General features: G+C 33.8%; 1 protein-coding gene across 1 annotated transcript in view; it reads right to left on the bottom strand.

Annotated features, from left to right (window-relative positions):
• Usp47 (ubiquitin specific protease 47) overlaps nt 1–22,604 on the bottom strand; it is a 572,957-nt gene that overhangs the window by 25,083 nt on the left and 525,270 nt on the right. The window contains exons 32-34 of the mRNA XM_090406134.1: nt 15,190–15,237; nt 10,783–10,913; nt 674–745 (exon numbers count right to left, since the gene is read on the bottom strand). Coding sequence (XP_090262260.1) covers nt 674–745; nt 10,783–10,913; nt 15,190–15,237 — 251 coding nt within the window. The remainder of the gene's footprint in view (nt 1–673; nt 746–10,782; nt 10,914–15,189; nt 15,238–22,604) is intronic.

Raw genomic sequence — 22,604 nt, 5'->3', positions numbered from 1 at the left:
ATACAGCATTTATTTGTTACAGGCCTTGATCCCTTTTGTGTATGAGAATAATACATTTTAAAAAATAAAATAAAATAAAATAAAATAAATAGCCTATATAATGAACAGAATTCTGATTTGATTTCCATCATGAAGAGAAGAATCTTTACATGGATTTTCTCAGCTGAAGGCGAGTTTGTTTTTGCTTCCAGAAAATTAGTTTTCATCTCAGTATAGGCTAATTGGCCAAAGAATATATGCACTTAATAGACAGAAATACTATTATTGGTTAGAAAATGGTGCAGTGTGGATGGTGTGTTGTGTAACATAAACAGCCTTCCTGCAATGAGCTCTTAGACTCTATGAAGGTGTCATATAATGATAATAATGATTATCTCTGATCATTATCATAATAATGTTTTCTCCAAATTTTCTGTAGATCTGCAGTTCATTTCCTAATTATGCTATTTAAGTTTACAACAGGAACCACTTTTCATTTTTCTTCATGATGGTCACTTTTTGTACTGATTCCAGAATTCCTCTATGTCTTCACATTTATTGAGAATACGACAGAAACAAATGGCACTATTCCACTTCTCAAACCCTTCATTTATCATTTTATACATCATAAATTTAAATTATTGAAATAATATGAGTATTTATACATTCTGTTTCCAAAGCAAGTAAATTTTACCTGGAATCTTCTTTACTAGATATTTCTCTCTTTTCATCTTCTGACAATGCCTTTAATTCTTCTCTCCTATCTCTGCACATATGAAAAAGTATCACATATCACTGCTATTAAGTCATTTAATTTTTTTTTTATTTCTAGTAATTATTTCATATAATCAGATGACTGCTACTTTCATAAAATAAATTAAAGACTATGGTTTTGATTTCAGAAAATTAATTTCATGCAGCTACAATTTTTTAATAGTAATATAAAAGAGCTAAGCTATATGGAAGGAAAACTGACTCCATAAGCAATGTGTAAAGATCAAAAGAAAAATTATCACTTTTTTAAATCTGATCCCAACAAGGCAGGATCATCACATAAACACAAAATTATACTATAAACCTGCATATATTCAAAATTGCCTGCACTTCTCATCCTATCATCCTTGCTGTGTGTGTGTGTGTATATATGTGTGTGTGTGTGTGTGTGTGTGTGTGTGTATAAATCAGTCATATTAACACAATTTATTATTCCTTACAAATCAACCACTGCATTAAACCAACAAATAACACAACTTAAAAATATTGTCCAGCATCAGCAATATCTCCAACAGCTCACAGACTACACTCTCCCTTCATCACAAAATTGCACCCTTTACTTCGAAACATCTGCACAACCTTAAAGTTCCCATACATTTATAACGCCATCAAATGCATCTTCAAACATTCCAATTACAAAATCGTCTTCACCACCAATAATAAAAATAAAACTACACTCATGCAATCTGTCACAATGTTGTTTATAAATGAAACTGTTACACCAGATGCAATACCAGCAGATCCACTATTTGTTCTTTGAAATTACATTTAATTGAACATTACCATGATTGAAATATCTCAATACCAGACTATTTGCATCGTATCATAAAGCAAAAAGAAAGAACATCAGCCACATAAAATTAATATGAATTAATGAGTTATCCTGATTAGACTTTCCCAGATTTTTGATATAAATATACAGTCATTCCGATTCAGGTTAGGACGATGGAGTAAGACCTCTACACTTTCTTTGAATAAATGTTCAAATTTATAACAGGATCTATGTAAAAGGCTAGTTTTTGACCAAAGGATGTTGTGGTTAGTTTCAATCCTGTGCTGAGCCAATCCAGATTTTCAGGTTTGTTGTGATGAATGAAGGATTGATGTTCTTGGATTCTTTTTTCAAGAGAACATCCAGTTTGTCCAAAATAGGAGAGATCACAGTTACAGGGAATTTGATAAACTCCACAAAACAATCAAGATTCAATACGTCGAATTCCAATTCCTTACATCTCTGGGATTTCAGAACCTATCGCAAGAATTCTGAAGAAATATGAGTTAACAGCTACGTATTCACCTATTAACAAATTATCTTCCTTCTCCTAAAGACAAACGCTCAACTATATCTCTTCCTGGAGTTTATCAAATTCCCTACAACTGTGATCTCTCCTATTTTGGACAAACTGGACATTCTCTTGAAAAAAGAATCCATGAACATCAATCCTCCATTCATCACAACAAACCTGAAAAATCTGGAATGGCTCAGCACGGGATTGAAACTAACCACAACACCCTTTGGTCAAAAACTCGCTCTCTTACATAGATCCTGTTATAAATTTGAACGCTTATTCAAAGAAAATGTAAGAGGCCTTACTCCATCGTCCTAACCTGAATCGGAATGACTGTATATCTGTATCAAAAAATCTGGGAAAGTCTAATCAGGATAACTCATTAATTCATATTAATTTTATGTTATTTAATATTATTAATTAATATCTTTATTTCAATCATGTCTCTGCTTAAAAATATTCCCTTTAATACTTAGTGATATAACATCACGCAGCTTGTTCTATTTTTAAATGATCTATTGTTAGTATTCCACCTTGTATTTTTTTAAAACTGTTCTTGTAGTGCTACTGAAGATGGTCTGCTATTTCCAGACCGAAATATTTGGCTAATTAAATATCTTTCTTGTGTTTACGTGCATATATTATTCACTGTTTAAGCTCCATTATTAAGTTCAGTATAAAATAAAATAAAAATCCTTCAAGTAACTAAATGTGATATTTTTCCCCTTCAAGAATATTCAAGTATGTTTTTGATTAATATTTTTTTTAAACACATTTTAATCTGTGATGTTAATCATTTAATTTTGAGAGTCTTAGACAGTTCCTTGTCCATGAAGCATAGCTCTTTCATGTAACTGCTAAATTAAACACATTTCAAAGCAATTTTACATAAACAGCATGATATCATATCTGACTCATTGCAAAAAATTTCTGAAGTACGTGAAACTAGATCCTTAAATTAAATTAAATTAAAAAGAAATTAAATCCTTAATTTGGTTATTGTACCACACGAAATATGCACAAGCCAATGCTTCCCTAACTCAAGATAAAACAAAGTATGCAAAGCACATCATGTGCTCAATGTTTTTTGACATGTGCATTTGTCAAATTATATTTTTTACAGCACCAAACAACTTTCATAAAAATATAATCACATGCATTTTAAATAATAATACAAACAACATCTGAATTCTCTAAATTAAAAATTTACTTTAAAAAAAATTCAAAAATTAAAAACACATCATTCCATTATCTTTCACCACTAACCAATGGAATTTGTTAAACCACTCACTGTTAATACATGATAAGCGGTGTTTAGACGCACGTTTTACATTTGAAAGAGACTCTGCAGAAATCGACGATTCTATTGTTGGTTTGGTGTCTTCGCTACTATGCTTATTGGTTTCATCTTTCTTAAAATAACTTAAGAGTGTGGTTTTCTGACTTGACTTTTTACTCATTATGGGGTAATTTAATAAATACAAAATATCATTATTAAATTAATCAGAACAAATCACTGAATTGTGCACTATGTCGCAATTTTACTATTTATAAGTATTAATTACTAGAAATGGGAATTGGTATCACTATATTTGATGTGCAGGCCTATTTTCTTTTACAAAATAAAATATTAAATACTCGACTCACGATTTTCGGACAAAAACCATTATTAAGAAAAATAAATGTAGATTTTTAACAATTTGAATACACTCAATTTTCACAATTTATTTCTTTCAAACATCAAAATTATGTCTCTTTTGTAAAAGATCTCCTTTGCAACCGATACTGTTGTATTCGAGATCCCAATTTTTGTCTTCTTCCACATACGGATTGGTGTGCATCAAAGTGAATATCCAATGCTCTCGAGATTGGCTTGCAATGTAAGAAATTGAGCTGGTCTTATGAGTATCGAGACTCTCTGGTTCGATTTCTCATCTCTATTAATTAAAAAATGTCTTAAATTATATTTTCATTCGTGCTCATTATTTAGCCATGTCAATTCACAACATTAATTAGCTGGGCAGTTTGCCCATTCAAAAGATCCTGGGGAGAACATAGTTCACCCTAATGGCAAAAAGAGAATTCCCCCCTCCTGTATCACCAATAATATCAGACTAAACGTAGCCAACATGTTAAAATCTGCAAAGCCTCTAAAAAGGAACCTATGTAGAACTTGCTACATTGAAAAAAAACTATGCCAGAACTGGGATATCATCATCACTAAAGAAGATAAAATGCTACAGTATTACCTGATCAATCTAAGTATGATCGAAAAACCTTCATCTTCCTCAGAAATCAATCAATTTACCACTTAATGGATGTGACCCAACCCAAAAACAAAAAATAGTCACTCCAGCAATTATTAGACAACATTATATCCTGACCTCCTGAAACCATCCAAAAACTTACACCCTATAGTCCTAGGCCTCCCTGGATTTATGGATTACCAACCCTTCACAAAGAGAACACATCCTTGAGACCCCTACTTATGATGGTTGTTTGAATAGTTTGGTAAATTTCCAATAGACGGCGACACAATTCGTTCATTCATACCAGTGTCAGCACGTATCATCTTTTTCATGACTCCTGGCAAAATTTTAAGCCACGTGCAACACGTAGTTCTCGTTTGGCAAACATTTTAAATGACCATGTTCACATTTTACATAAAAATGGAGAAATACAAGTTTCATGCAGTGATAAAACACTTATATTTGAAGAAGTGAACAGCTGCGCAGATCAAAGCCAAGTTAAATGCAGTTCATGGGGACTCTGCACCAGCATTAAAAACTATTTATTTTTGTATAAATGATTTTAAACATGGTCGTAAGTCCATTGAAGAGGAAGCGCACTCTGGACGCCCAACTGAGGTCACTACAAAGGAAATGATTGACAAAATCCATGGTATCGTTATGAAAGACCACAGAGAAAAGTGCATGAGATTGTAGGCATCTCAACTGAACAAGTGTATAACATACTGCAAGAAAATTGCACATGAAAAACCTGAGTGTGCAATGGGTGCCTTGATTGTTGACTGTTGATCAAAGATGCATGAGAAAAGACATTTCAACGCAGTGTTGGGCAATGTTTAATCGCAATTCACAGGATTTTTTGCGTCAATTCGTGACTGTAGACGAAACTTGGATCAACCACTACACAGCTGAGTCCAAGCAGAAGTCAAAACAGTGGACAATTCCCAGTGAAAGAGCATCAAAAAATGTGAAGACCATTTTGTTAGCTGGGAAGATGATGGCCACTGTTTTTTGGGATTGATTCCCAAGGAATTATCATGATAGACTATTTAGAAAAGGGTAAGAAAATAACAGGAGTCTATTATGCATCATTGTTGGACTGCTTAAAAGAAGAACTGAAGAAAAAACGACTAAGATTGGAGCACAAAACAGTGCTCTTTCATCAAGACAATGAACTGTCCCACACATCGGCTGTCGCAATGGCAAAATTGCATGAATTGAGGTTCGATTGGTTCCACATCCACCGTATTCTCCGGACTTGGTCCCGTGTGACTTCTTGTTCCCAAACTTAAAAATTTGGCTTGGTGGGAAAAAATTTTCTACGAACGAGGATGTCATCAAGTCTGTCAATGACTATTTTGCACAATTTGACAAATCCTACTTTTTAGATGGGATGAAAAAATTGGAAACTTGCTGGACCAAATGTGTAGACTCGATAGAGACTATGTTGAGAAATAAAGGTGATTTTTTCCAAAAAAAACAACAACGTGTGTAACTTATTTTTTTTTACCAAACTTTTCAAACAACCCTCATATAAAGTGGCCAAAAACTTAGCTCAACAGCTGCTTTCTCATTATAGCAACACTTCTTCCCATGTGAAAATGTCTGTGTACTTCATATTTTACTTGTCAGACTTTGCCTTCAAAGATACTGACATTACAGTCAGTTCTGACAGCCTACCTTTTTACTAACATATCCCTAAAACAAAAAACTATGGAACTCCTACAAGCTCTCTTTCCCCTCACACAGCAACCTCATTCAGTTTTACAATGAACTCTGGCTATTTATTTTGCATGGCAAGGAAAACCCACAAGCAAATTGAAGATGCAGCTGTGGGATTTTTCTCTCTTCTAATCTCTTCATGGAACATTTTGAAAAAACATTATTTCACTATATGGCTATGCCATTTGTCCATATGGTGGGGATATGTTTGAGAAGCTTTCAGCACACCTCAACAGCCAGTGTCTGAGAACTCTCTTATCACTGAAATGGAAAACAACTGCCCTTCTATGATGCTTTTGTAATCCAAATGCCGAACACATCCTTATCCTTTTCTATCTACAGAAAACTTATCCACATTGGAAGGTACATTTATTGACTATCACATCAGCACCCCTTCTTTCAATATTATTATTATTATTATTCGTGACATCTCCATATGGTGTCATCAAAACCTTAGCAAACATGCTAGAACTATTTGCTCTGACTACACTAATCTCCCAAGAGAAATCAGTCACACAGGATAGTTTTTTTTAGCCAATGGACTTTCCCTATCAATAAACCACTTAGCTCATACCCCATACCATCGTTATTATCATAATCATCAAATTTCTGATGTGTATCATCAGGGATGTACATAATGTTATGAGCATATTATATGAAAAAGATACATCATTAACTTCTGATCAACAATTTTCCTCCAAATTAATCTGTTATCTGTTCTGACTTTAATATTATCAGATCTTATATTTCTGTTTTCTATGGCATTTTTCATTGTATTAATCCACCTAGATCTTGGTCTTACTCTGGGTGTTTATACTGCCAGTCTGACAAGGAATTGTCTTTGCTAATCTTTCCTCTCCCATTCTGTTTAAGTACCCCTACAACCTGAGATCAGCACTGCTAACACATTCCTGAATGCTAACAATGGAAACTTCATTACTAATATCCTCATTTTTAATACGATACTGCCCTTGTTGCTATGTTTACTCCCCTCATTTTTCTCAGAATTCTCATATTGGTAGTTTCCAGTCTTTGATCAAGTGTTTTATTTCTAACCCATATCTGAAATGAATATGTTCAAATCGATTTGAACACTGTCTTCTTGAGAGCTAGTTTAGTATTTTGACCAATTTCTCTCTTATTCCATATACATTTATTCACTTGATTTTCTATCATATCAGCTTTGCTAATTCTGTTGTCTATATTTTCAATATTTAATTTGCCATCTTCACTAAAAATTGTGTCTAAACGGCTGAAATGTGTTCTCTACATTCTCAGGATGCAGTTGAAGTTTGTAATGTTTCTGCCTATTTTCATGCCAAATTTATTACAACAGTTATTCAATTTATTCAGGGAATCTTGCACACTTGTTGGATTTATTTAGAAATATAACATAACATAAAGTAAAGAGTTCAGATTGTTATCTCTCATTTCAATATCAGATTTAATACTACTTTCCTTGATAATGTGATCCATATAGATCAGTGTTCCTCAACGTGGGGCGTACACCCCACAGGGGGGACAATTTGAATATATTTGGTGCAATTAGAAAATGATGTTGCATTTGTTACCTCATCACTGATATACTCAAAACACTCACCATTGTCAGTGAGGGGAATCATCAAAATCTTTTGAGGCGTTGAGGTGGGGCATGATCTAAAAAACATTGGGAAATACTGATATAGATGATTAATAACAATGGGATAATGTATATTCTTGTCTCACATTGATTTAACATCAAGCCTATCCTATCTTCCTATCCTCCTTCAATTCTAACTGCTGACTTACAACTCAAATAAAGACTAAATATTGCACAATATAATCTAGTCGTACCATATAACTGTAGTGTTTTGAATAGCTTTGTTCTTGGCACCTTGTCACATGCCTTTTCCAGATCTACAAAACTTAAATACAGTCCTTATATTTCCTTGATGTTTCAAGTATTTTTCTTAAATCTGATCCTAACAGCCTCTATTTGTCCTCAATCCAGCTTGTTCTTCACTAAGTTTCCTTTATACACTTTTTCTTAGATTTATGTATTCTCAAGAATAGTCTCATAAATCTTATCAGGAACACTCAATAGGGAAATACCAATGTAATTCACACACTCAAGTTTTATTTCAATTTTCATACATGGACAATGTGAGAGCTCTACTCGAATCATCTGGAATTCAACCCTCTAACCAGGCCTCTTGAAATATGCAGTATAGCTATTGTAAAACTTTTATACATCCATAGTTAAGCATTTCTGTTGAATATCATTTCCTCCAGCTGCCTTTCCACATTTCATATTATTTGCTATGTTCTTAACAAAGTCCTTTCCATGACTATTGTTTATTAGTTTTACAGTGCTTTGCATTCTTACATTTTCCCCTGTATTCTCAAGCGTACTCTTTCCTCCATTTCTAAGTTTTTTCAATAACCTCCAGAATATTTTGTCACCTTACTGATATTTTTTTTTGTTGTTACCAAGGTCTTCCCAAGAGTTTTATTTAGCTAGTTTTACACAGTGCTTCCCTTTCTTACATTTTTCTCTGAATTCCCTAAGAGTACAAGCCAACTTACTTGATATGCTTTCTTCTTTTCCTTCACTGTCTATTTAACTTCCTAAGTCCACCTTCAAGTTCTGATTTTTCTGTTCTTGCAGACAATCTCACCATATATGCCCCTCTCACTGAATCAATCAATGTTTACTTCAGGGCTTCAAGGTTTACACCCTGATCTCCAAGATTTTTGTTTTCAAATTCTTTCATTTTTTCTTGAATAATGTTTGTGTACATGAGTCTACAGTTCATCTATTTTTTACAATAAAACCTCCATTTTATCCTACTCAAGACTAAGTGGTGATCACTTCCAATTTCAAATCCTCTGTATACTCTTGTGTCCTGAACAAGTGGGAAAACATTGCTATCAACAGTAATATAGTTGATGAGACTTCTTATTTCTTGCATCATGTCTACAAGTGAATTTGTGAATATTTCTATGTTTGAATATGTTGTTAGTAATAACTGGTCCATGTTGTGAACAAAAATCCAGCAGGTACTTACCATTATTAATAGCTATGCTCTTTTCTCCAAATTTTCCCACAGCCTACCTTTCTGCATATATCTGGTAATCAATTCCTACTATGCTGTTTAGATCTCTAACAAGGACCAAATTTTTCTTTTTAGTTATTTCAGCTGCCTTCTCTAATGTTTCACAACATTTCTCCACTTTTTTCTTTCATAGAATATTTCTTTCATTTCATGGGATCATATGCACATATAAGTCTCATTGTTTTGTTCCCCTTTCAGATATTTCCCACATCACTATTTGATACTGCCTGCAATTCACAAGAAGATTATCTTTGTGTCTAGTGTTGAGTTCTATAACTATTCCTTTTGTATAAAGATTTTGTATTTTTTTGTTTCGAAAGTTCTCACCTGTTTTTGTAGTCTTTGTTTCAGTCACACATATTATATCGATCTGCTACTGTCCCAATTCTTTTGCTAGTTCCATTTCTTTTCCATTGGTACTTCTTGTGTTGATAGTACCAATCTTGATAAAAACAATGAATGCCTTGTTTAACTAGACAATGCCTGGAAGGGGGGGGGGGCATGAAATTCTATCATGTTATACAATTTTGTTGACTAAATCCCAAAATGCCATCCTTGTTTGTTCAGTATCCAGGTAGATATCTAACAGGGTGCATCATGAGAAGGTGAAGATTGAACATTGGGTCAGAATCTCACATTCTTTAAAAGGCTGTGTGTGTGTGTGGGGGGGGGAGAGGTCTCCTCCCAGTTATACAGCTTTGACCCTTAAACACCTCACATTTGCTCTGACCCCCACTAATCTCTCCACAGAAGTCAGTCACACCTGGGACAATTTTAGCCTTTCCTTATCAACAAACTTCTTGTTTCCCCATGCTCAAAATTCAAAATACAAAAATTCCCATTGCCATTTCCTACATATGGGACATCTTAAAAAAATTTTTCACATGTTCTAAAACAGTATAACATACAGACTTTCAAGCCATACCAAAAACCAGCTATCCTCATCAACTTACCAGAAGTCCATCATCTGGTCATTAATAATAAATAATTAATATTAATTAGATATAGTAGATATACAAGCTTGTAAAAAGAATATTCTAAAATGGAGGTGAGCAAAATCTTTCAGTATGTAATGGCAGGAGGAAAAGAACATGTAACTATCATTGGAAGTTGAATATACAGCTAGATTTTTTTCTTGGTGAGTGGAAAGCAGAATAGGTTAGAAATAAGTGCATCATCTGTGATTGAACAGAAGAGGTGTAACTGGTGGTATGTATGTGCGTATGTATGCTGAATCAACCTTTCACAGCTAAACCTTGGAAGGTTACCATAAAATAATGAAACAGACAAACTAGTCAGACTAACAAATATTACAGACAACATGAATAGGATTAACTATTCTTTCATAGCATTAATTATGTTTATATGCAGCAAATTACTTGGCTGTGACAGGACACTGAGCCTAATACATTAAGGGAAAGATGAGTTGAGATGACAAAAAATAATAAAGAATCCTTCCTATGGTTGTGACTATAAGAAACTGTTTTTAATAGATTAAGCTTCACATATTACAGAATGCCATTTCTTCCTGAGCTTTAAATAGCTTGTGGGCAATTCGGCTGCTAAAAGAAATATAAATAGTACTTAGAATTGTACACACACATGTCTCATGAATTTAATCAACTAAACAAATAAACGATAATCTAAAATATACTTTAAAAAGTTATGAATTACCTGAAATAAATTACATGACCATCATCACTTATATACAGCGGCCACATATTTAAAGATGTGAGCTGTAAATGCCAATCTAAATCTGAATGGATGGATACCAGTGAAGTTTCACAAGGAAAGGTCCCTTGGCCCTAGAAATATATATAAGGATATGCCATAATTAAATATGCACCTGAAGGTTATTATGCATAACATAAATGAATATCAAAATAATTAGAAGCAGTAGAGCTTCTGTCAACTAGAGGAACTTTTTCTAACCTTTTCTTCAACCGGTTTCAAAGTTAGTCAATCTTTGAAACCCGAGTACCCTCCTGGATACTCGGGTTTTTCATCCTATAAACTCTGAAAAATCGACCATAGAACCCACACTATTTCAGACAATAAATATATTGTGTTGGGGTACAGATAACAAGATGACAGCACTTGTCAGCCATCTGTTCACCAGATACTGGTTATAATTAGTGATAGTCTTGGGCCAGCTATCTTGGGTAACAAGGCTAAAACAGCTTTGCCTTTAATGCCTCTTATTCCCCTATAGGGGAATAAGAGGCATTAAAGGATTTATTTAATATCTATAAATTTAAATTTCCTTAGTATTTCAGCAATCTAAATCAACAACAAAACAAAGTATTAGTTTCACTCCATTACTTAACTGGTTCTGGTTAAATACAATCCTTTAAATTTAAAAAACTCAGAATTAGACAAAACAGTTCTGCAATAGGTTAACATTTCTATTAAGGTGTACAGACAATAGTGTTATCCCTCATTTTTTGAAATTGCATCAGCAGTTCACTACTAAACATGCATTAAGAATTTACCGATGCATGGAAGTTGCATTACTCTAAGAACGTATAGTGCATTCAAGGTATGAGCTTTCATAAATAGACAGCCTAACATAAATTTTTCATACAGCTTTATCTTATTCTCTCCCTGCAAACATCTGGAATAATTGGTCTGATTTTCACTGCTCTTTGTAGTAAGAAAACTATTATTCTAGTTTGCTGTTTGCAATGTAGCATTTGCAGCACGACATTAAATTAAGCACAATTCAAGAGAAAGCAATTCTTTGCTGCTAAATTGTGCTAAAAACCAGGCATAAATAAAGATAGCAAACCTAATAAAATAAACACCATTTATCATAACAAGAGAAGATAACTATATACAAAGAAATTATACACAAACAAACAAAAAAAATATATTTAATATTTATACAGAGTTTGGAGAATCAATGCAGGAGGCTTGCACTAACCATTATACAAACAACACCTATCATATCTTTCCTTAAACTCATTTACTGACAAAGGATTGAAAGATCACTCCTGGCAACTGATTCCACTCATTCACTACTTAGCAAGCAAGCAAAAATCTACTCTGCACATCCTTTCTAACCACACACAACTTTCAGAAGTGGCTCCTTGCTCTTTCCCTTCTCATGTATTGACAAATTTCTTCTTACTCCCACAAAAACTATTTAGTAGCTTATATATTTCTATCATATTTCTTCTTTTCTGCTTTTCAACTAAAGTTTTTGACCCACACATCACCTTCGATCTATCCTCACAAGAAATATTCCACAGACCTACTAATACCATCTTCGTCACCTGCACCTGAAGCCTCCGCCTCTTGACACTTTCACCTAAGAAAACCATGCAACTGAATTCGTGCACAGTAGCTGAGATGTACACAGTAAAGAAAGATAACATCTCCATGTCAATGTGTTTGTTAACATCCAAGTGATCCTTTGAGCTATTCTGCCTGTTACAGTATTCCCTTTAAACTTCAATTCTGCAACAGCATTGATAAATCCCTAACCTTATCAATTTTCTCCAGTCCAGTTCCATCAATGCAATAAAAAGCTTGTAATCTGTTCATCTCACAGTGCATAGCACTACACTTTGTTCTGGAGTAATATTCTCAACAGATTGAACTGGCAACTATTATCCTTTGAACATACTGGAATGAAAAGATAACATTAGTGGATAAGGAGAATGAATTTCTTCAGTTATTAACACGTTCGGTGCCACGCTACTTCGGCATAGTCTGTTCCATTATGGCGAGCAAATTATCTTCTACAAATTCAGTACGGTAATCTCATTGCCGTACTGAATTTCATAGAAAGTCATATGAGTATACTCGTAGTTGGCTTGTGCAGAGCATATACCATCTATGAGAATACACAGTTTTGATGCTAGCACCACAAGCCAAGCATTTTCACTTGTTCAAGGTCAGTACAGTAATCTCGTTGCCGGCGGTAAGCCTCATACGAGTATACTCGTAGCAGGCTTGTGTGGCTGGTTTACCGTCTACGAGTATATTCGTAGTTGGCAGCGAACGTGTTAAGGAACCACAATCTTAAGCAATTGAATCTTATATCTGATCATATTATCAAAGGATATGATTGTGAATGGAGTGTCTAATCCTCTTTCCGTTAGCAAGAATGACCATGAGATGATCACCTCAGTTGTAGCCAGTGATATGAGAACTTATGTGAAGAAGGGATATATGTGGAACTACAGGGGCAGTAATTATGAAAACTTTAGGAGACAGCTGGGAGCTACAGCATGGAAAGAGGAGTCGAATAGAAAGGAGATAGATGCTGCTTAGGCATTGATCAATAGCTATTTAAAAGCAGCAATGACTGACTATAAATGCCTGAAGATAAAAAGGTTAAATAATGAGGAGTAAAACGGATGCAGGAAGAGATTAAGCAAGAAATTTGGAAGAAGAAAGCACTGTGGTAGCAACATAAGAAGAATAAGTTGCATGAAGAGTACAAAGGGCAGGCCAGGAAGGTGGCTTGGTTGATAAATACAGCAAAAATGCAGTATGAGCAGAAATTACCCAATCAAGCTATGAAAAATCCTAGTGAGTTCTTTCAATATGCAGCAAGTAGAAGAAAAAATGACTATAGGAAGATGATGTTAGTTAATGACGATGGTATATTGGTAACTAATGTAGAATATATAAATGACATTAATTTGAGCTCACATAATATTTTGAAATGTAAACATGAATTCTGCATTTTCAATTTTATACTCTTGTAGTTTTTTCTTATATGTCCCTCATTATTGTTTGCATTGCACTTTTTTTAATGTTGCAGTATATATATATATATGATTCCTTCCAATTCTTTGTATTCTGTCATCCATATATGATTTTTCACTATTTTCTTTGTTATTTCCCATGATTTCTCTGTTCTATTTCCCTGCGATTTCCTTTGTTTGTGTATAGTTCTTACCATACTCAAACAACGTGCTGTCATGAAGGTACAATTTCACACCTTTTCTTTTTACTGATTGCAACTTCATTTGCTATGAAATTGAGTACACTACACTTAAACCCAAAACGTATGTTTTGAGTTTTTACTGTTTGTAATAGCAAGCCTAAAATAGCACTTGTTCTATAGTGGTGTTCACTACACTGCTTATCTACTGTAATTATGTTTTGTTTTGGTTATAATTTTCACATTAATTCATAATGCCCAATTAATGTTTGATATATGTTTACCACAATTGATTTTCATTCCTTTTTAATGTAAGAGCTGTGTCAAAAATATTGTCTACTATCAATAAGACAAGTGTCTGGGAAAAAACAAACAAGGAATGGGATAGGGACATGTTATATACTGTAACCATTATTTTTAATTTATTATTATTTTTTTTTCCCTGTACCATGCACATGAAAAGTCTGTTGGAACATTGTATAGAAATATAAATTGCAAAGCATGAATTCTTGCAGTTATTAAACTCATATAAATACATTCTGTGTGTGTGAATTGCTTTTAATATATAAGTGAGATAAATGCAATGTTTCAGTTAGTTAAAATTATGATGGTATAAATGGTAACATAACTAAACCTAATTACTGTATTTGCTTTTTAGTTCTAGAAAATTTTATCTTTCCCAATTTTCTAATGTAAATCCCACCCATAAAGGTAAACTGAGTGTATACTGGGTCTGTATAATCCCAAAACTCTGGAGACCAAATGTGGTACTTATTCAAACCAACTTTACATGTCTAATAAGTAAAGCATGGTTTCACGTCATGTGCCAAAAATCACTTACAATCTAAAGATTTTCCAAATGTCCATGGTGGGATTCAAACCTGTGGCCTGTTAGTTGGAGAGTGGATATATCATGCACTTGGCTAATCATGCTAGCAACCAGTTAAGATTGAGAATTTATTATAACATTTTCTCCAACCACTGTGAATAAACATTTAAAGGCAATGGTAAAGCATCCAACTCATTTTAATTCCAAGCAAAAGAGTTCTTTTTCAGTTAAAAGTTATTTGCAGTAGAATAATCAGAATAATAATAATAATAAACATTATTTATCAACTGGATGGAGTTGAATAAATCACAATGACCAAATTATTAACACATCAAAATACGAAGAAAGCACTTACTTTTGCAAACTCAATAAATTCTGAAGGTATTCCACTTATTTCAGAAAGCTGAAAGTATAGTTTTATTAAAAGTCAGATGATTTTCATTATTATATATTAGATAAATATATTAAAACATACTCAAATATCTATACTTGAATACTGAATTGTTTCAGGGCTATTACCAGACCTGATGTATAGCACTTTTTATAATTTCCAAAATAAGATGTTATGGCCAGCTGACCTTTATAATTCTATTAAACTCAAACCATGTCACCATAACCTTTGTGCCATGAATGTTTCACAGTATAAGAAGAGAATAAGAAACTCCCATATCGATAGTGAGAGGCAGTTGTTCCAACTCAAGTTCAGATGATAAAGTAACTTCAGCACTTTCTTTAAATTTGTTTGGAAGTTCTCTTTATTCTAATCACACATCATTAAAATTTAATTAATACAGTTAATCAATAACTAATAATACGTTTCTTCAGTTGTGACTTTGCGTTGTTTTATGTATAACATCAAATGGCTCTCACTATTTCAAATCAATCCATTGTTCGCATTCTACTTTGTATTCAACTACTGTTTGCCACTGATGATGACCTGTAATTTTCAGGTCGAAATATATAGCTTTTGAATAAATCTTATTTGTTACTTTCCTTGTGTGAATTGAAGAAACCTTATGGCACAAGTATCTCTAAAAGAACGTTTTGTCTTATTTGCATGAGACTTCTTAAGGTGTTTCTTGTATAGTAAGACCTGTGGAGTTTCCACAATTAAACAATCACATGTGTCACAGTACAAAATTATATTTATTTTACAAATATTTCATCTTACATATTGTAAAACATCATCTCCAGGAGTGACAAACAATAGTAAGAAACTGCAACAATAGAACAGTACAGTGCATGTGCCAAATTTGAATTCCTCTGTACATATAGTTGCACATTTGTTAATGTTAAAAACTATTGGGCTTAAAATTATAATTAAATTAATTATTTATAATACAATCTATTTAGCATAACTGAGTATAACAATTTTTAAAGTTTGGTCGATGAAGTAAACCTTCAATATGTTCTTTGAATAACTCTTAAGATCTGTACATAGATCCGTGCAAAAGTTGTGTGTTTTCTCACTGGATTCTTTGGTTTGCATTTTCAATTCCATATTATGCCAGGTCAGATTTGTGCAGTTTGATGAGTTGGATGTGTTCTTGATGTTCAGAAATACATTTATTGACTGATCTTCCTTTTGCCTGTACTATGATAGACCAAATGAACATGGTATACTACAGATAGCATCATTATTGAGAGTTTGTCTTTTGGAGAGGGTAACAGACTATGAATCTGAAAGTAGCAATATGTTTTTTTTTTTTTTTTTTATTATAATCTTTGCTACTCATTCAGATATACCTTCAATGCAAGGTATAGAAGCCCTGCGGAGTTCTACTTCTTCTGTTGGACTGTATCTATTTAGTAGAGCTGTTTGTTTGATGGTTTCCAATTCCTGTTTGAGCAACCCCTCGGAGGAACAAATCTTATGTGCTCTGGTCACTAACGATTTTATGATGCTGTATTTCTGAGATTGGTGGTGTGCTGATGCATGGTGAATGTAGCGCTGTGTGAATGCCCAGAAATAAAATTCCTCTTGATGTTTCTTTTTCTAATGTGAACGTAACACAGGTTGCTGGTTTTTTGTATAAATAAATGGATTTTGGCTCTGTGCGCTTCCATACTACAAATGTGATCTTTGTATCATAGCCAAATAGATCATTCTGAATCAAGAAATCAAGAACAAGATTCCTTATTCCAGATAAAAGTTTGCTAGGTTAGGTGATAGTGGAACCTATAGCAGTTCTTTCCATTTGAAGTATCCTGATGTGATTGTGAATTTGAATAGGTCCACTATGTCTGCTTGAAATTTTTGGGCTAGAATGTATTGTTCTGGATGTGGAATATTTGTGAAGAGAGATGCGATGTCAAAGCTCACCATTATATCTGAAGATGTCAGTTTAATGTATTGTATTTTTGTGTGAAATTTTTTATTGAAAAAGCTGAGTAGTCAATAAGAGGATGGAGAAAATGAGAAGACACAGGAATCTTGAGACTTTCGTACATAGGACTGTTATGGAATTCACGATAGGCTTAGGCGGACAATTACTTTTATGTAGTTTTGGTGCTCTATATATTCTGGGGGAGGAGGGAGTCTTGCAAGGTAAGTTCTGAGTTTTTATATATTTTTTAATTTTCTTTTTAACAGTTTCTCTGTTTATAGATGCTCTTTTGTCCAATAGTTTATCAAGCTTATTAAGTTGGCTTCTGGTAGAATCTTTATTAATCTATTCATAGGATTTAGTGTCCAGTACCACTGTGGTGTTCCTTTTGTCAGCTCAGCCTTTGTGATAACTATGTTGTTATTGAATTTTAAAGATTTCAGGATTTTCAACTGAGACAGTGGTATATTCAGTCTTATAAATGACTTGGGTGACTCAAAACGAAGTCTATTAGCTTGATCACTGGAAAGATGACTGATGTTCTTTTCAATGTTGCACATGAAGTTGGGATAAGGAATTCATTTGGATGAAATGGCAAACTTATGGTCCTGTGCTAAGACATAAAGTTCATCTTCTGTTAGAGTGAAATGGCAACCTGAAAAATAACAGAGACTCTGATGATTTTAAATTATGTCTAGACATGAATTACATTTGAAGTTTTCTAGTATGATCATTATCCTCTTAGAGAGTTTCAAAATCCCACCAACAACCTTTTAAAGACAACCTATGAGTTCAACAGAGATTCCAGACTAGCACTCAGCATAGCTGTACAGGTGGAACTCTGTCAAATAGAGTTTAATGCATAGATTATCTTAAATATCTTCTTAGCAAATATCTGGCTAAACTGCTAAAAGGCATGACAGGACAATCATCTTCTTCATGAAAAAAATTTGAGAACTCTGTTTCTACTATCAGCAACACTGTTCTTAATGAACAGGATATTTTAGCCAGTTTTGATATATATAGTCAATCTGTTTACTAATGTTTCAACTGAGAACTCTTTGTACTACTACAAGATAAATTTTCCAAGAAAATCATGGAACTTTTCTATAATAAGTTTAGTTTAATCCTTTATCCAAGTGCGAGCAAACAAAGTTTGCGCCTGAAAGTATCTTCAGGACTGAGCTAAGGTGGTGCTACACCAAGGCAACTCATGGCAAAGGTGGAGAAAGCTATCATCACTCCTATCTCGATATCTCCCATAATGCAAAGCATATCTCCTTGCGGATATGTGTAATGCTATGCATTAAGGCAAGGGCCACTACCCAGACCGGTTTCGACTTTTACTGAGGTCTCTTGGATAAAGGATTAAACTAAACTTATTATAGTCTAATCAAGTGAAAAATAAACTCTCAACATGGAACTTCTCAAAACATTGTTTTCTCCTCTGTGTACTTCAAGTACAATAATTCCATACACATACAGAACTCAGGTTGAGCCATTGGGCAGTTTTTAAACTGCCCAATGGCTCAACCAATGGCTATCCCAATGGATATTTAAAAAAGAGGATGTCAAAGCAGATGTATTTAGTTAGATACTATGTTTGGTACTACACTAGAACTGTTCTGCTTACATGCATGCAGTATGTAAGCAGAGGAGGATGTGTTTTTTTCATTATGAAGCATCATTTCATTTGTCTCTAACTACATTAGTTGTTGCTAAGTATAGTACATGGACTGTAAATGTCTCTGTACTGTATTGAGCAATAATAAATTAATAATAAATAACAAATCAAAAAAATACATAACAATAAAATTACTTGTTTTCTTGCTTCTGCAGTATAGTGTCTGCTGGGGGGAGGGGAAACATTTTTCGTTATAGGAACATTTTCATTTGGAAAGACCAGATATAGTGGGTAAAAATTCATCTATTCCTGAATAAAAATCAATCCTATGTATTATAAGAAGTGGATTGCATCTGTTGATCAATAAAATGCTAACACATGTGAGATATCTATTACTAATAAGACACAAAAGCCACTGACAAAATGAAAAGTAAAGAAAAAGAAACTTTATGTAATGCATGTAGAATTCGTTAAAGGGTGGATAATTTTGATGGTGATTGGAAATTATTTATGTATATATTACTATGTAAAAAAGTGCATACTAATTATCAGTGAATAAAAGAAATTTCTTAGAAAACCAAGCGAAATATAAATAAAACAGAAATAAATACATAACAAGCACAACAAATTGTACAAGATGATTTGCTGCTCCATCAACCTATGAATTCCTGCCACACTTAGACGAATCATTATTTGGTAAATATTATTAGTTCGCTGGATTAGCCCCTTCCTATAGTTATTTAATGAGCTACAAATATATTCGGTGGCTGTTTATCATGGGTTAGTTGTTTATATTTTGCAAACAAATCTCTCCCTCTCCCAATAAGTTTTTTATTTATTTTTTTAAATTATGCCCATAACAAGAAGAGACAGATGGATTGGACATATCTTACGACACGAGTCTGACTAGAAGAATAATGGAAGGCAAAATCAAAGGAAAAAGAGAAAGAGGAAGACTAAGGAAAAGATACTTTGATCAAATAAAACAAAGCACTGGACTAAAAACATACTATGAAATAAAGGGGAAAGCAAACAGAAGAGAAGAATGGAAGGAAATGCTGTTGAGCTACCAGTCATAAGACTGATGCAACAGGAGAGAGAGAGAGAGAGAGATAAGTACAAACATGCATATCTAAAGTTTAAGGGATCACGTGTAATTCACTCCGCCCTTGAAACTTATTAATAATTCATTTGCCAGTAACAAAGTGATCAAAATTAAAGTATTCCTGTTTAAGGCCTTGTGAAGTGCTACAAAATCCCATGTCCATTTTTTTTTAAACCCTCCTGGTGCCCGCCAAGTTTCATGATATGCAAATTTCATGCATTTAATGTTTACATCACCCTCATAAACACCAAATATTTTTGGAACATCACTTTTGCATGATGCACAATGTATTCCCACAAAGTTTCAGAAAAGTTTTATCTAATGCTGAAACTTTGTAGGAATACATTGTGCATCATGCAGAAGTGATATCTGATAAAAGAAAAAAAAAGTATTTCCAAAAATATTTGGTGCTTACGGGGGCACTGTAAACACTAAATGCATGAAATTTGCATATCTTGAAACTTGGGGCACCAGGAGAATTAAAAAATGAACATAGGATTCTTCCTTTCATTCTGGTTGTTAATACCATCCATAGTGATGACACTAACCTTACCACAACGTGCTTTGCTCGTGAAGCTGTGCTACCTAAACAATTGCAATGCTGTTGATGTACTCCACAAATTTCATTACCTGAACAAATGTCGATGAGGTCCACTATCTCCATATACTCTGCAACGAATGATTAGTTGTTTTGAAAAAATGGAATCATTGGGAGACAGACCTAGCAGAGGTCGCAAATCAATCAGTTCACAACAAGTGAATGAAGTTGCTACTGTCATTATGGAGCAGGCTATGAAACAGCATTGGTTCCTGCGGTGCACACATGATATATCAAGACATATGGATGCACCTTACACAACTGTCTGGAAAATTCTATGGAAGAGTCTGCATTTTTACCCATGTAAGATAACTCTGACACAGGAGCTATATTATTATTATAAGGGCGCTTCCATGGAGTCCGAAGACTCATCGCGGGAGACTCAATCTATCCACACAAGCTATCAACCTCTCCTTGAACCCATTAACAGACAGAGCACACAAACTGATTCTAGCAATCTATTCCACTCATTCACAACTCTCCAAGCAAAAAAATCTACTTTTCATTACCCTACTAGCTACACCTTTATTCAACTTCTAGGGATGACTCCGTTCTGGTCCCTCTAGCCAGTGCTGAAATATTTCCCCTGCTTCTATCCTATAAAATCCTTTAAGCAACTTAAATGTTCCTATCATATCTCCTCTTTTTCTCCTATCAATCAACTTCTGCAATCCACAGGCCACTCACCATCTTGTCACTTGCCTCTGAATCTTCTCTATGGCTTCCACACACCCAAGAAAACCAGGGGACCAGACTTGAGCAGAGTAATCCAGATGTGGACGTATCAAGGCCTTATAAAGAGGAATTAAAACTTCCATATCTCTACTGTTAATGTGTTCTTCACTAGCCAAGTAATCTTATGTGCTCTAACCTTTAACTCTCTGTCTACCACCACCATCCCTAAATCTCTAGCTTCATCTATTTCCTGGAGTATAGTGCCATCAATGTGAAAAATGGCTTGTAATCTATTTATCCCAAAGTGCATAACTTTATTTCTTGACATTAAACTGACACCCATTATCTTTTGCCCATACTGACAGCCTATTTAAATCATCCTGTAAACTCTCCACATTGCCTTGATTAGCTATTACTCTACCTAATTTTGCATCATCAGCAAACAACTGAATATTTCCTTCCAAGTTATTTCCAATATCATTTAAGTATAAATTAAACAGCAATGGTCCCAGCACTGAACCTTGTGATGCACCACTAGTTACCTGCCTTTGCCTCATTTCTGCCCCTCCATATTACCACTTTTTGATATCTGTCCAGCAGTCACCCTCTTATTCACTCACCAGTATCATATCCATCTGCATTTTTTATAATTTGCCTAACTGTGTTTCATGTGGTATTCTGTCAAATGACTTTGCAAAATTCAGAAAAATCATCATGTAGCCATTTCCTTTATCCAACTCAGCTGTTACTCTATTATAAAAAGTTAGTAAATTACTAAGGCATGACCAACTCTTCACTAAGCCATATTGACCCTCATTTTTGCAACACACACTGTTTGTTGGCATTATAATGTTCATACATCTGGCCCCTTAAACATTCCAAGTCCTCAGATCCATTTGATTATGAGAAACCAGATTAATTCAAGAAAATTTCATCAGTTCACTCTATTCCTTATCACAAATGATCAGTTTTTGCTTTATGTGGTCCATGGGCCACATTCTTAGGAACTGACAGCTATAATTACTTGTTTTCTTTTAAATCAATTTGAATGCATCACAAACATTCTAATACTCTGGAAAAACAAACACAGTGAAATAATTTTCTTCTTTTAGAGTAAAAGGATAATCCTTTCCTTTATGGTTACACAGTGATCAGCATTCATTATTAAAAATTATGGAAACAACTACCATGATATAGTAAAACTTCAGTTTAATATAAACCAAAATAATCACTTGGGATTTCGACCTTCACATTAAGGTCATTAGAGTATACACATATATACAAAGAAACAAGCTACATTGTATGCTAAAGTTACATTAATTTGGTTAACTGTTAAAAATACTGGCCTGATCTCTGGTGACAAAAAAACTTACTACATTAATGCTAGAGTCCTGTTATTGTTTATTTGGTTACAAATCATTAAGAGATATATTAAGTTAGA

This window comes from Typopeltis vanoorti, chromosome 16 (assembly GCF_054136105.1).
Source record: "Typopeltis vanoorti isolate ZY-2024b chromosome 16, IOZ_Tvanoo_1.0, whole genome shotgun sequence".
Lineage (NCBI taxonomy): Eukaryota > Metazoa > Arthropoda > Arachnida > Uropygi > Thelyphonidae > Typopeltis > Typopeltis vanoorti.
The sequence above is the reverse complement of the archived record's forward strand: the minus strand, read 5'-3'. Positions and strand labels throughout refer to the sequence as shown.